Below are 25002 nucleotides of genomic sequence, written 5' to 3' on the forward strand. Positions count from 1 at the left end.
AGGCACCTCCTCCTACAACGAGACATGAATCTGCATAAGGACAAGGATGGCACTGCCAGTCATCTTGAAGATAACTGTGGCCCTCAATTTCTCCACCAGTGGATGCTTAAGGTGGAAGCAGTGCATCACCAACATTTAACGGTTGTGCACTAAAATAAAAGCAAACCGCAAATAATGGATATCTGAAACAAAAGCTGCTGTCCGAGTCACCAAACTTGAAACATTAACTCTGCTTTCTTCCCACAGATGTTGCCAGACCTGCTAAGTTTTGCCAGCAAATTCCATTTTTGGTATTGAACAGTATTGCATGCATTCTTGACTGTGAAGGTGTCCAAGGTCGAGTACAAAGTGTTAGATTAATGCATCACTTCCCCTCTCACCAAAGAGAAGATGGGAGACTGAACTTGTGGTTTTATCAAGTGTGATTCCCAATATGCAGGATGCCAGTGATTGTTTCATGTAGCTCTGTGGACCTTAAGCATCAAAAAGGTGGCATATCTCAACCACACAGGCAATTACTCCCTGGATACATATTTGTTGTTGGTGATACTCTTAAAATGCTGCTGATTAATGCCCACTATCCTGACAGCTGTCATTATGTATTCACCCTGAGACAGTCAACCAAACTACCCTTGAAGGATCACAAAAACCAGAGGCTGACTGCTGGGGGAACAACGAATACCCACTTTAGATTTGGCTTACAACTCCCTTCCCCATCCATCCAGTATGCCTATAATTGGAGCCACATTGACACCAGGACATTGTAGAGGAAACTATCAGGATTATGGTTGCATTGGGAAGTGGACAATGGTACTCCAGTACTCACTTGAGCATTTCTTCAAGGTCAACATCATGCTGAGTCCACCACAACCTTGCTCTTTTGATGACAGCAGGCCTTTGGAGGAGAGTTCAGAAAGAAGAGAAAGAGAGGAGATATCCAAGACCACCTTGTGCTATCCACAAGCAGATATTCAGCTGCGAGGTTGGTAGATGTTGGATGTTACAATCAAATAACGGACCCTCAGAGGTAAGGGGGAAAAGAGTGACTGCTCTTCGTATTAAGAGAGCATTTGACAGAGTATGGCACCCAGGAGCCCTAGCAGAAATAGTATACAAATATCTTTTTATATTTCCGCATTTTCTATTGCGAACTGAAAAAGGGAAAGATTAACAGGATTGACTGATTTTGAAAGCCAAAGTGTTGTTAGAGGATTGCTACACAGGTGAACTGGAGCCTGGGATGGGTGTGGTCCATGGACATTGCTTCAGCTGGCAGCAAACAGCTGATTGGTTAATGGACTGTTGTCAATGCCAACAGCCTTCTGTTTGTGAAGTTATGTGATTGGCTCGAGGGTAGCTGAACATATTCAGGTTTGAATATTTGAGCAGAAGCAAACACCATCAGCAACTTCTCATTCAAACCACACACTTACCTAACCTAGAGCTAGTTCACCTTTCCTTCTCTGTTGTAAAGAAGGGAGTTCCAGGGTTTTGACCTAACAGTAATGTCTGTCTACCTACACCAAGTAGACTGCTGCAGTTTGAGATGACAGCTCACCAAGTTCAAGGGAAGTTAAAGATACAGGTAGTTCTCCTATAATGCAGTGGTTGCATTTCCGTGAGACATTGTGTTATGGAAAATAAGTCATGGGGCCTACAGGAAAAACAGGGTTAGGAACTCCAGTTTAATGAACTTGTCCATTTCTGGTCAGTTACAGAAATACCAAGTTGTTACAAGTGAAACTTCCCAAAGTATTGCGGTATTCCCAGCTCCTTGTGCAGTGAAGTTGATTCAGAACCCAACTCTGCCATCAAACCTCGTGAAACTTCCCCAAGTTTTTCTTTGGCATTTGTAATATTTCCTTTTTTTGATGGGGTGGCCAAAAGGCTGGGATGCTCTGAACAGTTGGAGGTTTTGATGGGTCTCAGGTTTCAGAGAGGCTGAGGGGCCAAGACTCTCAGATCCTCCGCTTTTAAACAGAGACAGGGTGACCTTGAATAAGACATAACTTGGGGATAGCTGGGGTGAGGAGCGATGATGGTGGCCAATGGTCTATCCTTAGTTCACACCTCCCCTTTTCCACATACATATACCTTCTCTTGTAAAGTCACCTTGTGTTGAATCTTCAGATTGTCAGCAACTGAGCCTCTGCTTAACAACACTCGCTGGATATCACTATGTTTGCACCTTCTTTCGGTCCCTATTTCTCTCCGACTCCCTTCCCACTCCTCGTCCACACCAACTCCATGCATGATCCCAGTGGTCCTTCCAGCAAAAAAAATTCCAATGTCCGTTTCCCCTACCTTAGTTGCATATGGAAGCAAAAATAAAAATACTAAAATACACACACATGGATGACAGCCTGGGGCAACAGACGCGCCACCAAAATAAATCATAGCTGGCTGATGATACAGGGGATGAAATGGTGTAACAGCAAACTGGAGTTCACATTATTAAAAAAATCTGTAATTCTCAAATTGCATTAATGAAACGCATTATAGATCTAGCTGTAGGCAAAAAAGTTGACATAAACAGTAGCACCCACATTCCTTGAATGAACAATTAAAAGAAAACTTGCCCAAGGGAAGAGTTGGGAAATAAGGGGATAAAAAGGAAGTCTACTATCACATCCATCTTTTGCTGATGCAGCATACCAGGTAGCAGGATGTGAGTGAAATGGGATTGAAACAGAACAGTGAACAGCCTTTCATCCTTAATGTTCTCAATGATACTAGATGCAACAGCCTCAGCCCTTGCTTGCCCCAGGAGCAGAGCATCAGCTGCCCAAAAGGGCTTAGTGGATAGAAGCAGCTTCATCATCCAATTACGTGCACCATTGTCCTGCTAAAGGAAAGAATGCCAGCAAGTGCATTGCGAAGTGTCATGGTTAACGTGTCAGTAGAGATTGTGTGGTAACTGCAAGAGATGGTGTGGTCAACTAGCAGCACTGATGTAAGAGGGCAAAAGTGGAACTATGAAAGGTTGACACAAGTCTCAATTGCTGCTAAGGAGTGATATAGTTGCGGTACATTGTACCATGAGCCTCATGTTGCTCAATGGCTGGATGCCATTTAAAGACATAGTCATCAAGGTTAACACCCTAAACCATGTGAGATCAGTGTACATTTTCCAGCAACATTGCCAGGTCTTTGAGACTACAGTGTGTGTGCATGTGCGAGTGTGGTGGGAATTAATTTATTTTACCATTTGCTCCCAATGTATTGCAGCATATACCTTGAGTATAGCACAACCTTCTGAAAATTAAATCCTTACAACCTCCCTCAGTAAGAGCTCCAAGCACCTGACATAGCAACCTCAAACCTTCCGCATTCGCTACTCTAACCCCATTCCCTTTCCTTCAAGGAACATTAGATTTGATTCTTTAGCGTGTAGAAACAGGGCATTTTACCCAACTCCTCCACCCCAACCCTCCAAAGAGTAACCCATCCAGACCAATTTCCCAACATTTTTTTTTAAGATGGCCTACAGTATGGAAATAGGCTATTTGGCCCAACATGTCCACACTGACACTCCGAAGAGTAACCCACCAAACCCATTCCCTACATCATTGCCTGATTAACATGGTCAATTCACCTAACCTGCACATCTTTGGACAGTGGGAGGAAACCGGAGCACCCGGAGGAAACCTATGCAGACAGATTGTGCAAACTCCACACAGTCCGCCCTAGGCTGAAATCAACCCTGGGTCCCTGGTGCTGAGATTTACCCCTAACTAATGTACCTAACACTATGGGCAATTTAGTATGGCCAATTCACCTACCGTGCACATCTTTGGATCGAGAGAGGAAACTGGAGCACTCAGAGGAAACCCACACAGGCACAGGGAGAATGTGTGTGTGGGGTTTGCACAGTCACCTATGCTGAGAATTGATCCCAGGTCCCTGGCGCTGTAAGACAGCAGTGCTAACCGCTGAGCCACCGTGCTGCCCTATAAAATTACAGAAGATCAATATGCTCCAGGTGTTGCTGTGACTTAAACACACTATCCCTTTGAAAATAAAAAAAAAAGACAGGTTGCTTTTAATTAGTACAGGATTGCCAATATGGCAGTAGCATATTGTATGCTTGGTTGCACACTACTAACCACAATGAAAAAGCAGCACCAAGTTGAATTGGTTTAAGTGCTACCTATTTTAACAGGGCCTGGCACAGAGTAACCAAGCATTATGAACCCTGTACCCAATAGCAGGTCTATTGGTAACCCGAGAATGAATTTGTGCTTATGCAATAAAAGTATCAGCAAAAACGTCACTGATAAGATTGGTCAATAAAATAGCAGGGTTATAATCCCAAATGTGGTTGAGATTCAAAGATCACCTGCCCTCCTGGGCCCATCTGAAATATCAACTTCTGAGTTTATATTATGCTACAGTTTTTCCTCTTTATCTCTCCCCACAGATTTATGCTGTTTGGTAAACAATGCTGAGAATAAAAGTATCACTGTAAAACATTTAGTAAAAAGGTTATATCTAAGAAGATCTAGTAGTTCTGTACTTTCATAGTTCCGCTCAATGTGATTGGATTCTTAACTGCAAATTATTATACATACAAAACTATAAAACGATAAAAAATAGCTCAAGGCAGTTTTATTAATTGAAATTAAGTGCGCATTTGCGTGAAATGTCAAATCTTAAAGTTTACATTAAATTTGGGTAACAGAAATAAATGAAGCTCACAAAAGGTTATTCATTTATCAAGGTACTCAAGCATTTAATATCCTCTCAATTCTTTGCATCAACTCTGTACTTAAGTTTACGCTGCAGTTCGATTCATTCCTAGCTTATTTTTGAGTCAATGACTTTCCTGCCCTATGTGCATTCTGCTTTTGTTCTGGGAAGGCAACATTCCCACAACTGCATACATGACCTGAAAAAGGTGGTACTTAAAGTGGTATGATCATCGCAAAAACTATTGGACTAGTTATTCAGAATCCCTGATCAGCGATCCTCAAGGCAGTGTTCGAATCCAACCACAGCTGGCTGTGAAACTTGATTTAAGGTTTTTGAGAAATCTGGAAGACAGAGCTAGCCTAAAGCCAATCATGTAACCGCCGTCAATTGTGGTGAAAACCCTTCTGGTTCAAATCGGATATTCTTACGGCCGGACCTAAAAGGACTCCATATCCACAGCAATGCAGATGATATTTCAAACTGTCCTCTGAAATGGCTTAGGGAGCCAACCAGTTCATGGGCAATTAAGAATTTGCAATAAAGTCTGGGTCTAGCCAGCAATGCACATAGTTGAATTTTTTTTTCCAAAAGTCCCTGTCCAAGTTGTATGGCATTTTCCCTTTAAAGTATATTAGTAAACCACCTGGGTTGTATGAATATTCCACAATTTGCAAGGCAAATTGATTCCTGGTACCAAATCACAATATTTAATTATATTTTGCCAATCTGTGAGAGTGCAAATTTGAACTCCTGGCTTAATTTGCTCGTCTAGTAAAGCCTGCATTGTTATATCACTGACCCATAAAACTAGTATTTAAAATACTGAACAGAAACTTCGTTCTGTATGAAAAAAAAATCTGATTCTATATAGCATGTCACCTCTTTGATGAACTTTATTCAAGTTCGGAGCAGACATACCAACAGCAGAGATGTAAATCAGGATTAATGAGTTGACTGAACAGAGAGCATTCTTAATATGAAAAACATGAAGCATATCCAATAATACCTTGGGCAGTCGAGTAGGCGAAAGAAAGTCACAGACATTCTCTCTCTCCACAGTACACCATCATAAAAAAGGTTAAAACTTTCCTTAGCTTGGTCAATAGGAAGCTTTTACAATAAACCCTTACAACCACAAATGTTCCAGGAAATGCACAGAGACACGAATGGCAAAAATAGAATTTTTATTACAGCACATACTTTGAGTCTTTCACATTTAACACCAGTTTCCAGATGCACATTTTGTTTGATCTGCAAGTTTACAGTGTGATGCATATTAATTGTTTTAAACAGCGCAACAGACATTGTACTTGAACAGAAAACACATTTTGCTTTGTAGCAGTTGAACACAGATCTGTGCATTTGCATGAACATATTCCCTGAACAGAGTGTTAACAGATCAACAATCAAAGTGCATTGCTTAAAAAAAAAAATCAGTTTCCATCTCCATGCCCTGGCTTGTGTGGAGATCAGATGTTCTTGAGCTAGTAATCTCTCATTGTCGTGTTACCTTCCCCCGACCTTGATATTTAAAGCCCTAGGATTTATCTGCAAACTGCCCACGTGCCTTCAACTCAGACCCACGCAAACACTTACAAGCACAAATCCTACACCAAAAAAGGAACTGCCGACTAAATTACGCACACTTCAGTGCATGAATATCAAACAACCATTGGGTCTCCAATTATTTCAGCCACTGGCTTCAGCAAATAATCTCCTGTGACAGGAATATTACATAATAAGAAATTCTATACTTCTGTAGTGTAGATAAACAGAAAACCTCAAATTCATTTACAGGTTATCAGACATAACTTTATGAATTGATGATGGACCCCTTAACACGCAGTCCCAAATTTGGCTTAATCAATAAACTGTACTGTGCAATGGTAAACCTGTACCTCACTGAGGAATCTGGTGTTAGTTGCCAGATTTGGTACCTATTCAGCCAATGGCATGTTGTATTTTCTCCCCCCACTCGGTTACCCATGTTTGCTAATTAAAACTGCAAAATAAAAAAGTTGAAAAAAATCCCTCAAACTATAAATGCATGCAAGGGGACCAACAAAACAAAGAGAATATTTTAAAAAAACATTTAAAGCAAATGATCAAAATTCGATCTAGAGTTTTGGGATTTAAAAATAAAATGCGATACAGGTAGCTTTTCAGTACTCACGTCAAAGAAATAAAAACATGTATTTCATTAGGTAGCTTAGTATGTTCACTACTTTTAAATGGTATTATTGCTACAACTTCTACTTCTCTATAGTAATGGGTTCTTACTTGCATAAAGTTCAACTTATACTTTTTGTAGTGTCTGAAATTGCACCATAATAATTAACATGTTTCTTCAATTTTTTTTAAAAATCCCTTTCTGCCAGAATTTTTTCACTAAGGAACAAAGCATATATAGCAGGGCCGGTGGATTATAAATATGAGCATAAAGATGAAGAGAAACCTTGTGTTCTTTTGGACCTGATAATACCATTACCTACACAAAATTAACTTCATGCTCCAATAATAAGTTGAGCTATTATCATACTTTTCACCATTTTATTAATACTCTTGCATTATTCTCTTTTTGATTTCATTGCTTATAAAAAGGAGTTTTTAAAACATTTGCATAAGTACAATCTGATTAAATGTGAAGATCAGATCAGATAAGCAGTTCAGTACACAGGGGAAGAAAAATGAACATGCTTTATGTTTCTTTCCTTTTTCAGAACAAAATGTGAAGCAGCAAAAAAATGATTGAGGCAATGGCCCTTTTGGAGAGGTCAGTCATAACACTGAGTTGATTGTTACACTCAAATCAATATCCCATTTTTACAGCATTATTAATGGAACTACTTAAGTGATATATAGCGTACAACGAATAACATTTGTTTCCAGAATACTTGTAAACACTAACACATTTCAATTTGACAACAGTATTTTGTATTTTTCATTTCCACCTTGTTATGTATTGATCAATAATATGGGATCAATAATGATGTGTTCATTTTGCTCCCAAAGGACTTGCCACATCCATATTCAAAGAGGTTAACTCCATTCCATAAATTTGGGAACAATTCATTTACATATCCAGTACAGTGGAAATGCCCCAGTGAAAAGGAGGTAATAGGCTGCACAACAGCTGCTGATGGAGAACTCCAAGTTCTCAGTGCAGCACCATCACACTTTGGCTAACCCACCTGCACAATAACTCCTTTTTCTGTTTGGCAATATAAAATTCAGTAAAGACCCACAAGAAAATAAAAGGCATCTTGTGGCACACTTCTCTGGACCAGAAGTTCAGAGTTCAAGTCTTACCTACCCCAGGGCATGGATCAACGAGAGAGTCTGGAACAAGTGCATTTGAAAAGCTGAGTTCTTAATTTGGCTTATTGATTCCATTCGTGATTGAGTTTCTGAAATTAAAGACTCCAATATAAAAAAAAATGAGGATATACTCAAAAGAGGATTACATGACAGCTAATCAATATTCTCTACAAAGCATCAATCTCAAATATGCGTTCTAAACGTTCCTCAGGCATTCTAGCAGTACTTAAGAAATGCCAGTTGACTATGACTTTCATGCATAGCTTTGAGTCCATATGTACTGTCTATCCCCAGTGAGATAGACCAAATATTTTAGGTTAGGTTTCAACACTGGGAACAGACATACAATCCACATTAGTAGAATACATGCACAACAAAAAGCTGCACGATGTGTTGCAATACCTAATTATGTGAGCAAATACCACACCTACAGCATAAGAGTTAAAAAAGATAATGACTTTTCTCTAGCCATTTATTATAACTTTTTATTTTAAAAAATGTATATTGTTTGAAAACAATTGGTAAATCAGATATCATTCACAGAAGGAATAGAAGGGAATGGGGTGGAGCAGAATCTGTGCAAAAAGCTTTAATAGACACTGTGCAATTCTGGGGTAAAACATGTCTGGACCATTCTAAAAACTGAGAAAAGCAGCAACCATTAGCAAACAAGAGCCAAATCTGTAATTAAGCTGATTTCAAGTGAGTTAAAATACCACACAGTGAAATTTTTTTTAAAAAAGTGATATACACATGTATTATAGTGTCCCAAACTAGCAATTAATAATGCTTGGGGGAAAATGCTAGGAGTATGACTACTGATGTCACCAAAGTTAATATCAACCCAAAGCCAGGCACCCAATTACATGCCTGCTTCTCTGACAAACTGAAAATGGCAATTGATGTTGCCAGTTGCTGAGGTGTATCAGTCACCTTCTGGTGATGCATTTAGTTTCCCCAACAATACTCTCTTTGTAAGAGGTCCACGTTTAAATATGCTTTTAAAAAGTCCAAACATTTTCAGAACTCAGCTACTATGCACATCCTCGTCCCAACTAATATACTAAAAAGTCCACTTAACACCCATGTCTTTTCATGCAGCCATTAAAGGATGCTGACTTGGCCAAGCTGTGTTGAGAATGGCTTATGCACAATTGCACATTTTTAAGTTTGCTTGTTTCCAGCAAAGCTCTGGGCAAGGCTATTTCAAGGCCTGAAGCAAACTCAGAGGAGGGATGAAATCAGCAAATTTTCTATTTTGATGTTGGTCAGGCTATTGTTCAAGGTCTTATCAAAACAGGGTATGACATACCAAAATTTCTTCACAAATGTTAACAGATTGAAATAAGAAACAATATTAATAAAACAATGGCTCTTGACACTTGCAGTGTAGTAAGAGGCTCCCTGCAAACATGTATTACACTGTACTGAGTAAATAAAGTAGGAACATACCTTCAAAAGTTTGACAAAGAGTAAAAGGACATAAGAAACTGGAGAAATACAAGCTTGGAATGGACAATAAATTTTTTTTTAAACGTGCTAAGTGATTGACAATTAGAATGTACTTTGGAACAAACTGCGAAGATAAATGCCTCCAGCAATTTTAAGCCTGGGAAGACCATAAGCTTTTCAAAAACAAAATGATGGATTACCTAAAATGGGCTGAACGGCCTCACTCCTTTCTTTATCTTGTGATCGGTCAAAAAAGTTGACTATTAATTATAATTAAAAAGCCTTGTCAAACATTACTGTCATATTGGTTTTCCTCTTACATTTCAATCACACAGCATGTAGAGATATGCTACAATAATTTCTCATTGTCATACATATAATAGAACTTGATAGAATTAAATTGACTTGGAATGATAGCATAAAACAGACTATATTGATTCAACTGCCCATTCTGCATCTCTCCTGGGAGACTCAGTTATTCCCATTGTATTTACAAATGAAAAGGATTGCCTTCAAAGAAAGCAGGGCTCATTTAAGAACAAAATATAAATCAAATTGAATGGTTTGGAAACACTGTACTGTTGGAAAATAATTTACAAATTCAGATAAAACACAGCACTGAAGTGGAACATTCTATTTCATAAGCAATTGATCACTCCAAAGGCCAAATCCACAGTCACTTAGTTAACCTCACATCTAAATGAAGCAACCACTTACTTTCAAACAATTACTGGTTAAGTTCCAATTAATGTTTAACTTGTTGCCTTGTATCTTGAAACCACTCATTCAATCTGAGCAAAACTATATATGATATATACACTGGTTTAGGCTCGAAAATCTAAATACCTAAGAGACAGAAGCAAAAATCTGGATATTGCAACACAAAAGGATTTTTTTTCTTCTCTGCTAGCTGATTGATATATTGTAAGGATTAGTCGTTGCTCAATTTGGTTATTAGGATCTTAAAATGGTTTTAAAACACTGGAATGTATTTTACAACAAACAAAATTCATGCTAATACGGTTTTCCTTTGTGTCATTCTCACAGACAATAATCAAGTGATTTTATCTGACCTCTAAACATTGTACTTCAAAGTTTACCTTAGTTCATCTCCCATAATGGACAGGTGTGGGCACCTCAAGTTTTTTTTTAAAAAGAGTCTCAAAATTAAAACTCTATTCTGACAGCTGCAGCAACAGCCCATCAGTACAAAGAAGCCAGAGGATGAAGTAAATTCACTGCACCTTACTTTTAACCAGGCACCTACAAATCAATGAAAGCAGCCCCATTTACCTTGCATGCTAAGGCTTTGCAAATTTCATTGACAATAAGCCTCAGGGAGTAAGGCAGTGCTGGCAGCAAGCCAAAATTATTTCAGCAAGTTAGTAGGGGCACTCCCACTTTGCTCAAATTTTGAACATTTTCATTAAAAAGGAGTGCAACCTTTAAAGATAGGGTGCCTCAACTTCTGGAAATGTCAGCTAAGATTTGGCACAACACAATTAACAAACAAGTGGGGAGTCTGAAATGAGGTCTACGTTTGGATCAGGTCTCAGGGGCCACATACAAACAACCAGTTTAGCAGCACCCTGACTTCCCATATAAAACAAGTATGGACCTCAGCACAACTACATTACTGCTGCACTGTTTTTAAGCCCATAAATTTCATTTTTAAAAAAAAAGTTAAACATCCTCCTCTAGCTGGTAGTAACTGTGCCAATACTCCATTTCTTTTATTCATTTGTATGCATCTGACTCAGCACATCAGCCTTTTCCTCAAGGGTGTCTCATTTTTCTCACAGTTGGGAGATTTGCAGAAAGTCCAAACATGGAAATCTGGTACATGCAAGCAGGAGTAGGCTTTTCAATCCCCAAGCCTGCTAAGACCATTCCAGAACTTGGCTGATTATGTACCAGATCATATCCTTGAATGTAATTACTAGCTGGAAATCTATTAGTCTTGAACGAAGGACTGGGTTTCCATGGTCCTGTTGAGTACAGAATCATAAACACTTCATTTTAGCTCTGAAGAACTCATCTAGACTCGAAATGTTAGTTTGCTATCTGACCCACTGAGATCTCCAGCATTTGTTGTTTTCAGTTCCAAAGACTTATCACCCATTGAGTGAAAATGGTCCTCCTCCTCTCAGTTCTAAATACTGAATATATTCGAGTAATAGTCGGTCACACGTAAAAGTCAACCCCCTATTTTCGACCAAATAACATGAAATTTTCCACATATATCTCACGTAAAAGACAACCCTAGTTCTTCACAGATAACAGATCAACGTTTATGAGTCAGTGCACCAGCTGTCACCACCCAGCTCCAGCTCTCCAGCCTGCCGGTTGTCCCGCTCCCAGACTTTCAGTCCGCCGGCTGTTGTGTTCCATACTGGGTTTTCAGAATTACCATAAATATTTATTTCTTTATAGATTAATTGGGCTTCTCCAAATGATACAGCCTGATTTTCAACAGTCTTGAATTTCACTCCCTCAAAAATGGTATCCACTTAACAGTCAACCCCATAAATTTATTCTTAAAAGTCAAAAAAATTCAACTAATATTTCAGTATAAGCTGCACGACACTGTAATCTTTTGCTACAAATTGTGTCTAATGGTCCTGCTTCACAACCACCTGAAGAACCAGCCCTTCAAAAGTTAGTGCCTCCAAATAAACCTGCTGGACTATAACCTGGTGATGTGTGATTTTTTAACTACGAGTATATACAGTAGCTTGCTTTTTACTTGGAGATTGTGTTGCACAATCCAGACCCCACAACCAGTGTCAATATTTCTACATACATTCCTCTGTCCTTTTAACAATTTTTATAAATTTCAGAGACTACAGGCTCAGTCTCCTCACATGGCAGTCCCATCACCCCAGGGATCAATCTGTTGAATCAACACTGCACTCGCTCCCTAACACTTATACCCTTCCTTTGGTAGGGCAGCACAACCCACTGATACTTGCACCGCCTCTGTTGCCATCTCTTTCAACTTTCCAGGGTGAAGTCCACTGGGCGATTTCTCCACTCTCCATCCCTATAATTTCAATGCTACCTTTTTACAAACACTGATTTCTTTCAATTTCAAACTCTTAAAACAATTGGATTTAAATTATTTCAGTTGTACTTTTTGTAAACTTCCCCATCAGCCCTTATCCATTTCAGAGATCAAAGGAGGTGCAGTAACAGGTAGAAAAGTGAGTGCATGAGATGATGATGGGTTGAGAGAGCGCACGTGAGGGATAGAGAGTAGTGAACGAGTGAATGAAAAAGGCAGCAGAGTTGGAGTGTGCCAGTGAGCACGAGGGTGACAGCAAGTGAGAAACAGACTATAAGAGGTTCTGAAACAAGAAAAGGAAGCAAGCTTCTACATGTAAGCAGGAAATGGGGGCAAGATTGAATTCAAGGGATGATGAGTGAGCAGGTGTTGGGACTGGAGGAACAGAGAGGGGGACTGAGTGAGGAAAATTGTGGAAAATGAGTGTACATGGGCTGGACAGATGGAAAGAGATGGCGAAGTGAGGTTAAAAACAAAATCACCATAGTCTTCCCAGAATGAGGCAACTGGTGATGGTTTTACTGGACACAACCAGGATTTTGGGGTGGTGGTGGTGGGGTGGGGAGGAGAACCCTTCATAGTTACCTCAGCCAGTATGGTAATTGAACACATGTTTTTCCATCATTCTGCATTGCAAAGTAGTTCAGCCAATAATTGAGCTGAACAAATTGAGAGGGCATGTGGGTGAAAAGGGAAGGATATTGGAGCAAGCACATGTGGGACAGACAGGCAGTCAAGTTATCATTGCTAGCTGGATGACATAACTGATAAATGAGCAGTTTTAGAGGTGGATAACAATTCAATTTATGGGGTCATGATTTTCAATTTCCCGTCGAGTCCACTTATCAATTGTGATAACTTGTTACTTAAGGTAACATTATTACTTTTCAAAATTATTCCTACTTAATTTAAAAGACACCAATGACTAATAGTTCCCAGTGGAAATACTTTCTAAAATGGAATATTAAATTACGTTAGATATGCTTACTGCAGTTTGTTTCAGCAATGGATACATGGTAGAGAGAAAAAAAGTGGAGATGAACTATTTACAAAGTCAATCATTGTCACAAGATTCATAACATTGAAGGAATATTTTTTAAAAACTCAATAGGGTTGAATGATTGGAAATTCACTTCTGTATGACTTGAGGAATGCACTTGAGTTGGTTTCTGACAAGATTCAGGTAGAATATTCTTTTCAATAAACACTTTGTAAATTATGTTAGAACATCTTCAGTGAACAAAAACAAATCACCACTTATCTTCTTGATATCAAATTCAAATCTTCTGTAATAGATCTTTATAAGCACAATGCACTTGCACCTGTCCACACCCTAAGCAATGCCTGACTTTTTTGGTCATGAACACAAGACAAAACACACAGACCTGAATTTGTTTGGGGAGGCAGGAGGAATATTATCAAATATTAGACTTTAAACATACCAAAGCATGCCATTCAGCCCAAATGGTCTATGTTTATGTTGTCTTGGGTCCCCTCACACCATTTCATATGGAAATAGTATCTGTACCCCATTCTCTAACATTTTTCTAGTTTCCCTTCAAATGCTTTTAAGCAGTAGGACATTATGACCTCTAAAAACTCTGGATAAACATGTTTCCTTATTTCCTTCTAGGTTTTATTCGAGACTACCCCATCAGTCGTGGGTTGAAATTTTCCCTTTGCAAGGCTAAGCACTGGGGTAAATTTGTCAGTGGTCAACCAACTTGCTGCTCCAACCAAGAAAATTCATCAAAAACACATGACTATCAGCTCAAGAGCTGGTTGGTAAGCTGCTTAGTCTATCACAGGCCTCAACAGCAGCTCCCCTAGAAGCTGCTGACTACTAGTGAGTTGGCAAGTAAAAGATGAGCATCTCTCCAAGGCCAACTTGCCCAAATACTGGCACCATTAATTTTCAACACCCTTGTGTTGTGTTCTGTTGTGACATGAGTAATGACACTGGCTAAAAGTTAAAAATATATTCAAATGATTTTAATATTTCCTACATTCGATCCTCTCTACCTCCGCACGTAACACTGAACGACAGGAATAAAATCAGCTATCTAGGGGCTCAGCATCAATAGGGTTCTATTGATGGGAAATGTACAGCATGGTGTTACCTGCATTAACACATCCTCCAGTGCACGACCAGACTCATTTTAAACTCAACAGCACTTCGGACAGGTAACATTGTTGGCAGAGTGAAAGAGGGTTACCATGTCACCCTCACCATTCCAATTTATTTACCTCACCTTGATTAGGATGATGAATCAGTGAAAAACAGACAGGAAAAATCAGGACTGTAACTAATCGTCTCGCCTAATTTGCAATTCATTTTAAAGTGTTTGTGTCTCCAAATTTGTAAAACAACAAAAATAAAACTGAAAAGCACCATCACAAAAACAAAAAAAGTCCCTCTAATACTAATCCTCCAACATTAAACCAGCAACCTGCTAAACACACATCTTCCATAAGAAATTCAGGGCAGGAGACACAGCACAGCAAAAATTATGTTGTAAAATTTCATTGAACGAATGCAGGAATACGGTGTTTCTTGCATGATTAAATCAAGGAACATTTTACTTTGGGAATAGCATTAGCGAGATAAACAGATACCATACTGCAGTATTATTCTGATCTAGGTGCAAATTTTAATTTGCCAATTCAGGGTACAAAAATCTTAATTCGAACAGGAAATATAGGTAAATATCATAAAGGCATTAAAGCGAATTGAAGTATTTGGAACCAGCTTGAAAACTGCAATTATTTTACCTGCAAGCAGTTCCAAGGCAGGCCACAGCTTGGGGCAATGCGGATGTGGATTTTATACTAAGTGAGGCATTAGCTACTTATGGCTTATGTTCACATATATAAGCTGCTACCTTCTATCTTGGAATCTAATTAACTTGGTGCACTAAACTGGAACTGAACCTCATGTTCAGTATAGACCAACAATTTATTTCTCAAGAGCAAAGTACTGCCAAATCTGAAATATCTGGCAGTTCAGGCAGCACCTGTGGTGAGAGAAAGAGTAATATTGATTGCCTTTCATCAGAACACTTCTGATGCTGCCAGACTGGTTCAGTATTTGTTTATTACTTTTAAAATATCTGTTTGTTTTGAAGAATTTAATATTCTTTTATTAACTTTATCTGTAGACTTCAGAGACTTAAAGGCCAAATCTGATGTTTATGGTGCACTAAATTAAAATATGGTTGGTTATGACTGAATTTCAGGTCTATGACCAAATGAACGCACTGCAACTGGCAATATTGATAGCTCAAAATTGGGTCTTGAACCATGGTTGAGGAAACTTGTTATTTAAAACAGATGAATTTAAAGCCCAAGCCTTGTCCACTTAACCCTGGCGAGGGAAGTGGGGAAATACCAATAATAGGTCTGCAGTAGTCTCTGGAAATAATCAGGAACTGCTTCTTGGGCACTTGACTTTTTTTAAAAAAAAAAGTAGGTATTTACTAAATCAGATCAATGTGAGAAAACCCTACTCCACTCAAGGCATTCAAGTGTTCAAGCCCACCCAGCAGGCACATCATGTTGTATGTGCCAGCAGGCATATACAACATGATGTTGGGGGGGGCGGGGGGGGGACATTCAACTTTTCGGTTATGTGAAATGGCTCACTTTATATTTTAAAAAGCCACGTAGGAACAATATGAACGACAGAATGGAAAGCAAAGATCAGGAGTAAAATGCTGGCCAAAATCTGACCACTTCCCCACCCTTCCTCAACAAAAATCTGAAAGCCTCATGTATATTTTCTTACAAAAGAAGCTGACCTAAGAATGGGAGGGAACTTGAAAAGACTTTCACTGCCAGAGCTAAAAGATGAGGGGCTTTTTTTTTTGGATAAACAAAAGCAGTGTAGCGGAGGCCTGGAACACAGTGCCTGGGGAGTCGGTAAAAGCAGGCACATCAGCAACATTTAACAGCAATTTAGACAGAAAAAAAAAGAGGAAGCGAATAGAAGGATACAGGCAGGTGGAATTAGTTTAAAATGGCATCATGATCGACACAGACATGGAAGCTGAAGGTCCTTTTCCTGTGCTGTCTTGTTCTATAGAGTCACAGAGTTGTACAGCACAGAAACAGATTCTTCCGTTTAGCTTGCCCATGCCAACCAGATATCCTAAATTAATCTAGTCCCATTTGCCAGCACTTGTTCCATATCCCTCTAAACCCTTCCTATTCATATCACCCAGATGCCTTGTAAGTGTTGCAGTTGTACTAGCCTCCACCACGTCCTCTAGCAGCTCATTCCATACACACCCACCCTCTGTGCAAAAAGGTTGCCCCTTTGGTCTCAAATCTTTTCCCCTCTCACCTTAAATATATGCCCTCTAGTATGTTCTTCAAAGGAAGCCATATAATAGATCAGATGGAAGTCATGCACCATGTACTAGCATACATAATTTGTCTAAAAACAAACTTACTTTATACACTTGCTCCATTTGAAGTATCCTGCACTCAAAATGATGCAAACTACGATTTCAGTCTGAGGTCTCTGGACATGCCCACTTACATGATTGGGTTGCCATTTTTGTTTCATAACACTGAAGTATCTTGGAATGTTTTACTAAATTAAAGCACTAAACAAATGCAAGTTCTTGATTTCATTCAGGAATTTTCTGCCTATCCTATTGTAGGTCTACCTAAAGGCCATGGACTACAGTAGCTCAAAAAGGCAACTCACCATCATCTTCTCAAGGGCAATAAATACTGGCACAGCCAACAATGCCCAAAGTTCATGAGCAAATAACAAAATTTTCATAGAGGTTCTAGGATGTTCACTCATTGTGGACAATTGTATAAATGGATAATAAGAAAAATCAGTCAGTTTTGAATGCCACTGCATTACTTTGTGAAACAGGAGTCAGGCTGAGGGTACAGTAGAGAAACGGATTCACTATTTCCAGTTTTGTACTGCTATCCTAGAAAACTGGCTATATTATCGACAATATACTCATGGGCACATACAATGCTCGATTGAAATAATGCGTTCACTTTGCTGTGACTACTTGCCCCTACATGTCAAATAGCCTATGACATGCACTTACTATAGTGACAGTGAGGCAAGCAGGAAATAGCTGTCAGAAATTGCAATTTCTTTTGCTATGTAGGTTGTATAATTCTAACACATTTGCTTAGTCACGAAAGAATACGAAACAATTCTAGGAAATGCTGGGCTTTCTGCATTAATCTTATTTATATTCATGGTTGGATAATGAAAAATAAGCAACCAAATTAGACAACTGGAACAGAGTTGTACATTACTAGCTATGCAAATCAGATTTAGATGATTTGGCTAAATTATTCAGGGGAATTTGGACGACTTACTGGCATTAAATATTCTAAGTCAAAGCTTTAAATCAGTCCTACTGTTGAGCAAATGGTTAGGATGTGTCATTGGGAGAAGTAAACACAAAAATATCTGTCTACTCCTCCAAGGGAAAACAGAAATGGGTTGAGGTTCTATAGTTGGATTCCACACTTTGGCTAAAGAGTAGAAATGTTATGGTTTGTGCAGATGTTCAGATGGAGGTCATTACAAAACTAACAGCAACTAACAAAATATGAATTACCAGATGTAGTCGCTGAAACAAAATTAGTTTACAGAAGCAATGAGATGCCCCAAAAACTACCATTTTCAAAAGCCTGGTTTTCTAACTGCATTGAGTTTGGTTCATAAACTTTCATTTTCCTTTTGCAGTCCAAAAGAAAATATTAGTTTGGAATTTTTTTAATGACATTTTTTCATGCTTGTCACTCCACAAGGGCAGATTGCTTTATCACAGATCAGTTGGTACAGGTTAGGTTCAATAAAAGCCTGACTGGAGACAGTCTCTCTTTTCTCAATTTTAGTCAACCTTCTACTCCTTCAACTTGGTCGGTCTTATGACAATTGAGGGATCATTGGAACTATGCCTTCGATCAGTTAAAAACTGACTAAGCTAGTTAATATATTTTCTGTTAAATTATTAAAAAAGATAAACATGATTAATCGAGTAGTTACATAAGGGTAGTGGCAAACTAGTCAGACATTCCTTTGCAGTAATCTCAATACATAGCATCGAAGGATATAATTAGGGGAGTGAAGTAGGCAACATCTCCATGAACAGTCTATTGTACAGTACTCTTCAAACAACAGTAAAAATTTCCTGCTTTGACATTCCTATGAAATGCATGTTACTGGCAGAAGGAATTTCCTTTAATGTGAATTTAATGATTTTTTTGTTACAATAATAATAACAGCTCCTTTACCACAGGCCTACGATTTTATGACTTATTAAAGTATTTAATCAAATTTCAAAAAGTTGCAACAGTTCTAATGAAATTCCAGAGATGCCACTTAAGAGCAGAGTGTAGAAAACAGTAATTTTGAGGTGGGGGGGGCAAAAAGAGAGAGAATACTTGGGCAATATTGAATGTGAAAATGATCACAGATCTAGTTAAGTGGTAATGCATAATAAAAATAGTTCAAAAACAGTATTTTTTGCACTTAATATCTCTAACTACAAGTGAATTAGGTCTTACTCTTTCATAGGGTATCGGTTGTTCATGTTACTATTTTAACCAGCAGTGGGCTCTGTGCCAAAACTTACAAGACAGCAAAAACAATCTGCCAATATTACAATCCAACGTGTACAGAAACAGCACAACAGGTGAAAAACAGGCAATGCATCCACTACAAATAAGAAAATTACAACAAAAATTAAGTCATTTAATTTAGCCTGTTCCATTACAATCTAGGTTCTGAATTAACTAAAGAATTGTTATAAATTCTACTTCTAACTTGTGGTTCCATCACTGCAAAGCTTTACGAGATAACTGAGAGGAAGATCAAAGACTGGCCAGAGAAAGTCCTAGTGAGTTCACACTGAGCAAATTTTAAAGAACTTGGTGATTTTAACATGCTCAGCCATACCGAGCAGAAGCAATGTTTGAATTTTGCTGCTTTAAAAAAGCATCAAGGATGTTAATGTTCTCCGTCATTATAGCATAACATACAGCAATGTATGGTATTCATCCCTATACTATTAAATCTGGGGAGCCCAGAAGTGTCTGCCGCCCACTCCATGGGGAGGGTGTGGGGGCCTTGTGAGCAGTATCTGTAAAAAAAATTAGTATCAAGTGGAAACTATGGGTAGTTGTTCATTTTTGGTCTAAAAAAAAGACGCTGACTAGAGATTATAGGTTCTTCAACCACTTTGAGTAAGCAGCCTCAGTGTAGCTTTCACTGTTCAGAAAGCCAGAGAGCAATGCTTTCCCCAAACCCCACCCCGCTCCTGTGGGCAGCACACTGGATCACATGAGCAATCAGTAAACTCCAGTGACCTGTAACAAGTCACTTGACAGCCATACATGAAGTGAATATTTGAAACAGAACCGTCTTTTAGCCTCTCGGCGAGATCACGACAGCCAGCTTTTTACTTCTTTTGTCCAATATCTCTTAACACCTTTGGATAACAAAACAAAAGCTGCAATTAAAAATTATAACTGCTTCAACATAAATGGCCAGTTGTGGAAGAGTTTCAAACTTGTACCACCCAGAAAGGTACAATCGGTTTTAAAATTATTCTCACTTAGTTCTAGAATCCACAATCAACAGAAATATGCCTGGCTGCTGTCTGCTCATCTTTAATATAAAAACTTCAATGAAGCCACCATCCCTTAAATCTAAATTCCACAAAAATGTAACACATTTGTACAACCTCTGCTTCATGAAACTCAGGAATCCAGATATCATTTCAGTAAACCTATTTTGCATTTCACCCAAGGCTAATATATCCCTCTTAAAGTGAAAATGTCCAAAATATGGGCAAGCACAAAAATACAAAACAAAAAAGGGGGATTGCCATGTGCAAATATTTGCACATTAACAATACTCCGAATAAAAGTATTATTCTTCCTGCAATCCAGAGCTTCCCACTTAGTGTTACTCACTAGTGCCACAGAATACTGGACAGCAAAGCTCCCCATACTGCACCCAAGCTGAAATTTGTATGGTCCAAACTTTTGACCAATGTTGCTCTGCGTTTGGCTCAAAGGGACTGATATGCTCTGTCAGACTGTGTCAAATGTTTTGACAGACTATGACAAGGAGATCTGAGTGTTAGACAGTCTCCAGAGCTTAAGAACGCACATTCTTTTTGACATGTCGCAGCCACATTATCAATGTTATTTTTGTGCTATTTTAGTAATAGAATATAAAGCACCATCCCCATAACATCCCTTCGGAAAAGTTACAGGAAAATTGGAGTGGTGAAATCTCAAAGTTGAGCATTGCCTCTTTCATTTAATTTGCTATTTCTAAGTCTGAAATTCCACATTAGCACCCTAACCTCACCCAAATACAAACGCAATGCAAAACTAAGAACTTAGTTTGAATAAAGATAGTAACAAAAGGTTTCCTGCACATAGAGGACATTTGAAGAGATAAAAACATTACTTCTAAATATAAACATTTCAATGTCCAGGTTCAAACGATAACATAAGAAAAATATGGCACAAGGAATGAGAACACTGGGCTGTATTAAGAAACTGGCAGTTACAAAAAAAAGTGTACAGTACGTGGTCAAGTTCACACCTTAGTAGTCTGAGTGTTTTCCGCCAGTCAGTGGAGCTGGTAACCTTCAATTTGGTCTCTGACTTTATAATTGCCGGGGCGGGAAATAAACTCTTCTCAGGGTAACATACTGGAAAAATAAAGAGGCAAAGAGGAGGAATAGTGAAAGAGGATGAATAACAGAGGCAGAGAGGGGAAAGGGGAAAAGAGGATAAATAGGAGGAGGCAGAGAGAGAGAGAGAGATCACAGATCAGGAGGAAAGGCGAAGAGGAGAAAGAAGGAGGAGGAATAATAGAGGCAGAGACAGGAGAGAAAATAAAGAGGCAGAGAGAGACATCATAGATCAGGAGTAAAGGTGAAGAGGAGAAATAAGGAGAGGACGCAAAGTGAAGAGGTGAAACAGGGAAAGAGAAGGAATAATAGAGACAGAGGGAAGGAGAAGTGGCAGAGAGATGAGATCACAGATCAGGAGGAAAGGCAAAGAGGAGAAATGGGGAAAGATGAGGAATAATAGAGGCAGAGAAGGTATGGATAAGATGAGAAATAATAGCAGAGAGTTGGGGAAGGAAATCTAAACAGGCAGAGAGGAGGAAGAGAAATAAAGAGACAGGTGGAGAGGGGGAACCAGAGAGAGAGTGCTACTTGTGGTTGAGTATGGACAGCTCTTTGAGCACTCGTATTTTCCCGCAGGCGTCTTTCCGGCGCTTTTCCCTGATCAGATCTTGCAGGCTGGCGAAGTTGAGGGTGTGCACCCAGTTGTCCGAGAGGTGCAGCTTGAGGAAGTAGCGGCGCTCGCCCCCTCCTCCTCCTCCTCCTCCTCCTCCGCCGCCGCCGCCCCCCGGCACCTCGCCGCCCGCCTTGAACTCCCGCTTGCCGAAGCGGCACCAGGCGGCGAAGCTCTCGGAGTCGGTCCAGCAGATGTCGCGGCCCTTGAGGCCGAGGTGGCCGCGGGCGTTCTGCACCACCAGCTCGGGCGGCAGGGCCCGGTACCGGTACCAGGTGTTGACGATGCGGCCTGCCCTGCCGCCTCCCCCCGCCGCCGCCCCGACCTCGGCCAGGTGGTCGAGCCGGATCTCCTGCTGCTGCAGGTGGACCACCTGGTCGCCGCCCACGTAGACGGCCCAGTGGGCGGCCTGGCCGTTGACGGTGAGCTCCAACAGGTCGCCGGCCCGGCAGCGGGGCAGCAGCGCGTTGATGGCGTGCACCTGCAGGTCCTGGTTGCCGCTCAGCTTCGAGAAGATGCACTCCTGGCGGCAGAAGGCCGAGTACTCCAGCTCTCCGGCGACACCGCCCCCTGGAGGCACCTGCGGCGGCTGCTGCGGCGGCGGCGCCACCACCTCAGCCCCGGCCACGCTCGACTCCTCCATCCACTGCAGCCCCGCCGCCCCGGCTGGTGCTGGCGGGGGCACCGCCGCCGCCGCCGCCCGCTCGTCCCCCTCATCCTCCTCGTCCGAGAAAAAGTAAGCGACCCCCACCCTCAGCTCATCCTTCTCCAAGCCCGAGGGGTCCCCGGTGGGCAGCTCGCTGTAATTCAGGTGGGTGATCCGGTCGATTTGATTTCCCATCGGTGGCACATGGAGACGGACCGGACCCGCAGTGAGGACACTGGGGGTTAACAAATAATTAAAAAATAATAAATGGAAACCTGGATTAAAACAAAAAGAAAGAGAAATAAAAAAAAAAGCAAAAGAGAAAGAGAGCGAGAGATGCATGCAAATGTAGCTCCTGGAATTGTTTCTCCAACCCACCTCTGGCAGATATACAAATGTAGCTCTTGTTTCACCAGTGTACTTCACCCCCCCCCCCCGACAGATATACAAATGTAGCTCTTGTTTCACCAGTGTACCTTCACCCCCCCCCCGACAGATATACAAATGTAGCTCTTGTTTCACCAGTGTACCTTCACCCCCCCCCCGACAGATATACAAATGTAGCTCTTGTTTCACCAGTGTACCTTCACCCCCCCCCCCGACAGATATACAAATGTAGCTCTTGTTTCACCAGTGTACCTTCACACCCCTCTTTCTGGCAGATATACAAATGTAGCTCTTGTTTCACCAGTGTACCTTCACACCCCTCTTTCTGGCAGATATACAAATGTAGCTCTTGTTTCACCAGTGTACCTTCACACCCCTCTTTCTGGCAGATATATAAATGTAGCTCTTGTTTCACCAGTGTACCTTCACACCCCTCTTTCTGGCAGATATATAAATGTAGCTCTTATTTCACCAGTGTACCTTCACCCCCACCCTCGACAGATATACAAATGTAGCTCTTATTTCGCCAGTGCACGTCCACCCCTCTCTCTGGCAGATACACAAATGTAGCTCTCTGGAACTGTTTCTCCAGTGTGCCTTCACCTCTCTGGCAGACATACACATGTACCTCCACCTCTCTCTCTCTCTCAGAGACACACAAATGTAGCTCTGAATTGTTTCTCTAGTATACCTCCACCTCTCTCTCGGTAACACACAAATGTAGCTCCACGGAATTGTTTCTCCCTCTCCATTTGTTTTATTCCACCTGCTGAGATATTACTGCACACTCTGGAAAAAGATGGGTCCTGAACCTTTCTCCAGCTCTCTCTCTCTCTCTCTCTCTCACTCACACACACACACACACACACAAACCACCTCAAATCGGACAATTCCTACCGAGCAACTCTCCTGCACAACTCCGCTTCTGAACTGCTGCATCGCTGAGCAATGAAACGCCGCCTTTAAAAAAAGATATTTTATAAAAAATAAGAAATCCCCTTTCCACAAAGTCAGTCAATTTCGTGCGCTCTCCGGGCAGAATTTCACCTCGACTCGGCTTCACTCTCAACTACCAAATGTTCGTGGAGATACACCCTCCCCCTCGCTTGCTTGCTTGCTTTCTTTCTTAAGCAAGCCTCAGTTGAAAACCGACGGGTTTCGTTTCGGGGAGAAGCTAGCTGAACTTACCTGGCGCTCCTCCTCCTCCTCCTCCCCACCTTGTCCTCCTGCTCAATGTGGGGAGGGCAGCCCTGTCTCAGCGCTCCTCCATCCGCACTGTCCTAAAGGGGGGCTGACACAGACAGATTTCCCCTCTGTAGCTCCGCACATGTAGCGGGGCTGTGTTCCTGCTCCCGCCTCCCACCCTCATTCATTCGCCTGCTCCACGTTCTCCCAGACGCCGGCAGCTCCCCTGATTGTTCCGAGCCGGCTTGTCAATCAAAGCTACTGGCAGCCCGACTCTTGGAACCAGCCCCTTGTTCAAGGGGCGGAGAGCCTGGGACATTCTGGTCAATGTGATCGCAGAACGGATCCAACTTCCGCCGTGTTCTGCCAAAATAAAAGCGCAACTGACCGAACCAACTTGGACCATTTTTTTTTAAACTCATCTTTCATTAGTTTTGGCGACTTTTTGACCACGGGATGCAATAGGGTCGCCTGGACCATTCATGAGTGCATCAGTTCCGTCTGTCTCAGTCCCACGACAAACAGGCAAATCGCGTTGGAAGGACATTTTCACCCTAATGTTGTACTTGCAGCTTAAAGTCGACACAAACTTCGCCGTGGTGAGGGCTGGTCTCAATTAACGATGTATGCTTTCGAATTTGCACTTAAAAACCCGGACGATGAACAACATTCTGAAGTCTGAAGAGGTAGCTCTGCCGACTAAACATTTTCTTGCAAGGTGCACGGGAGGGCATAAAACAAGGAACACGCAGGTTAGCCAGTCATGAGAGAATGTATTTTCTGGTCAACCTGTTCGGAAATTTCTTTTTCACATCTCTGGAGAGGTGTGACTTGCAAAAGCGTCTCCTGATCACCAGCCGGAAATGTTAGGATCAGTTGTGGAAATGCTTAAAGGAAAATTCAGCTCGATCATTAGCAAGTCTGGTACAGAAACTGCCTTTGGCAATTT

General features: G+C 40.8%; 1 protein-coding gene across 6 annotated transcripts in view; it reads right to left on the reverse strand.

The window, feature by feature from the left end:
- Nucleotides 1-24192, reverse strand: part of lratd1 (LRAT domain containing 1) — a 64053-nt gene extending 39861 nt beyond the window's left edge. Inside the window, exons 1-3 of one of the 6 annotated variants that reach the window (XR_009647231.1) lie at nt 24057-24192; nt 21132-22756; nt 17731-20001 (exon numbers count right to left, since the gene is read on the reverse strand). Coding sequence is in view for 4 of the 6 variants with exons in the window: in XM_060853512.1 (XP_060709495.1) it covers nt 21750-22676 (927 nt within the window). In the remaining 2 variants the exon portion in view is untranslated. The other 5 variants (XM_060853512.1, XR_009647233.1, XM_060853507.1 and 2 more) reach the window with 5 other exon arrangements.
- Nucleotides 24193-25002: the final 810 nt, after the last annotated feature.

The sequence above is a fragment of the Hemiscyllium ocellatum genome, chromosome 3 (assembly GCF_020745735.1).
Source record: "Hemiscyllium ocellatum isolate sHemOce1 chromosome 3, sHemOce1.pat.X.cur, whole genome shotgun sequence".
NCBI classification, from domain to species: domain Eukaryota; kingdom Metazoa; phylum Chordata; class Chondrichthyes; order Orectolobiformes; family Hemiscylliidae; genus Hemiscyllium; species Hemiscyllium ocellatum.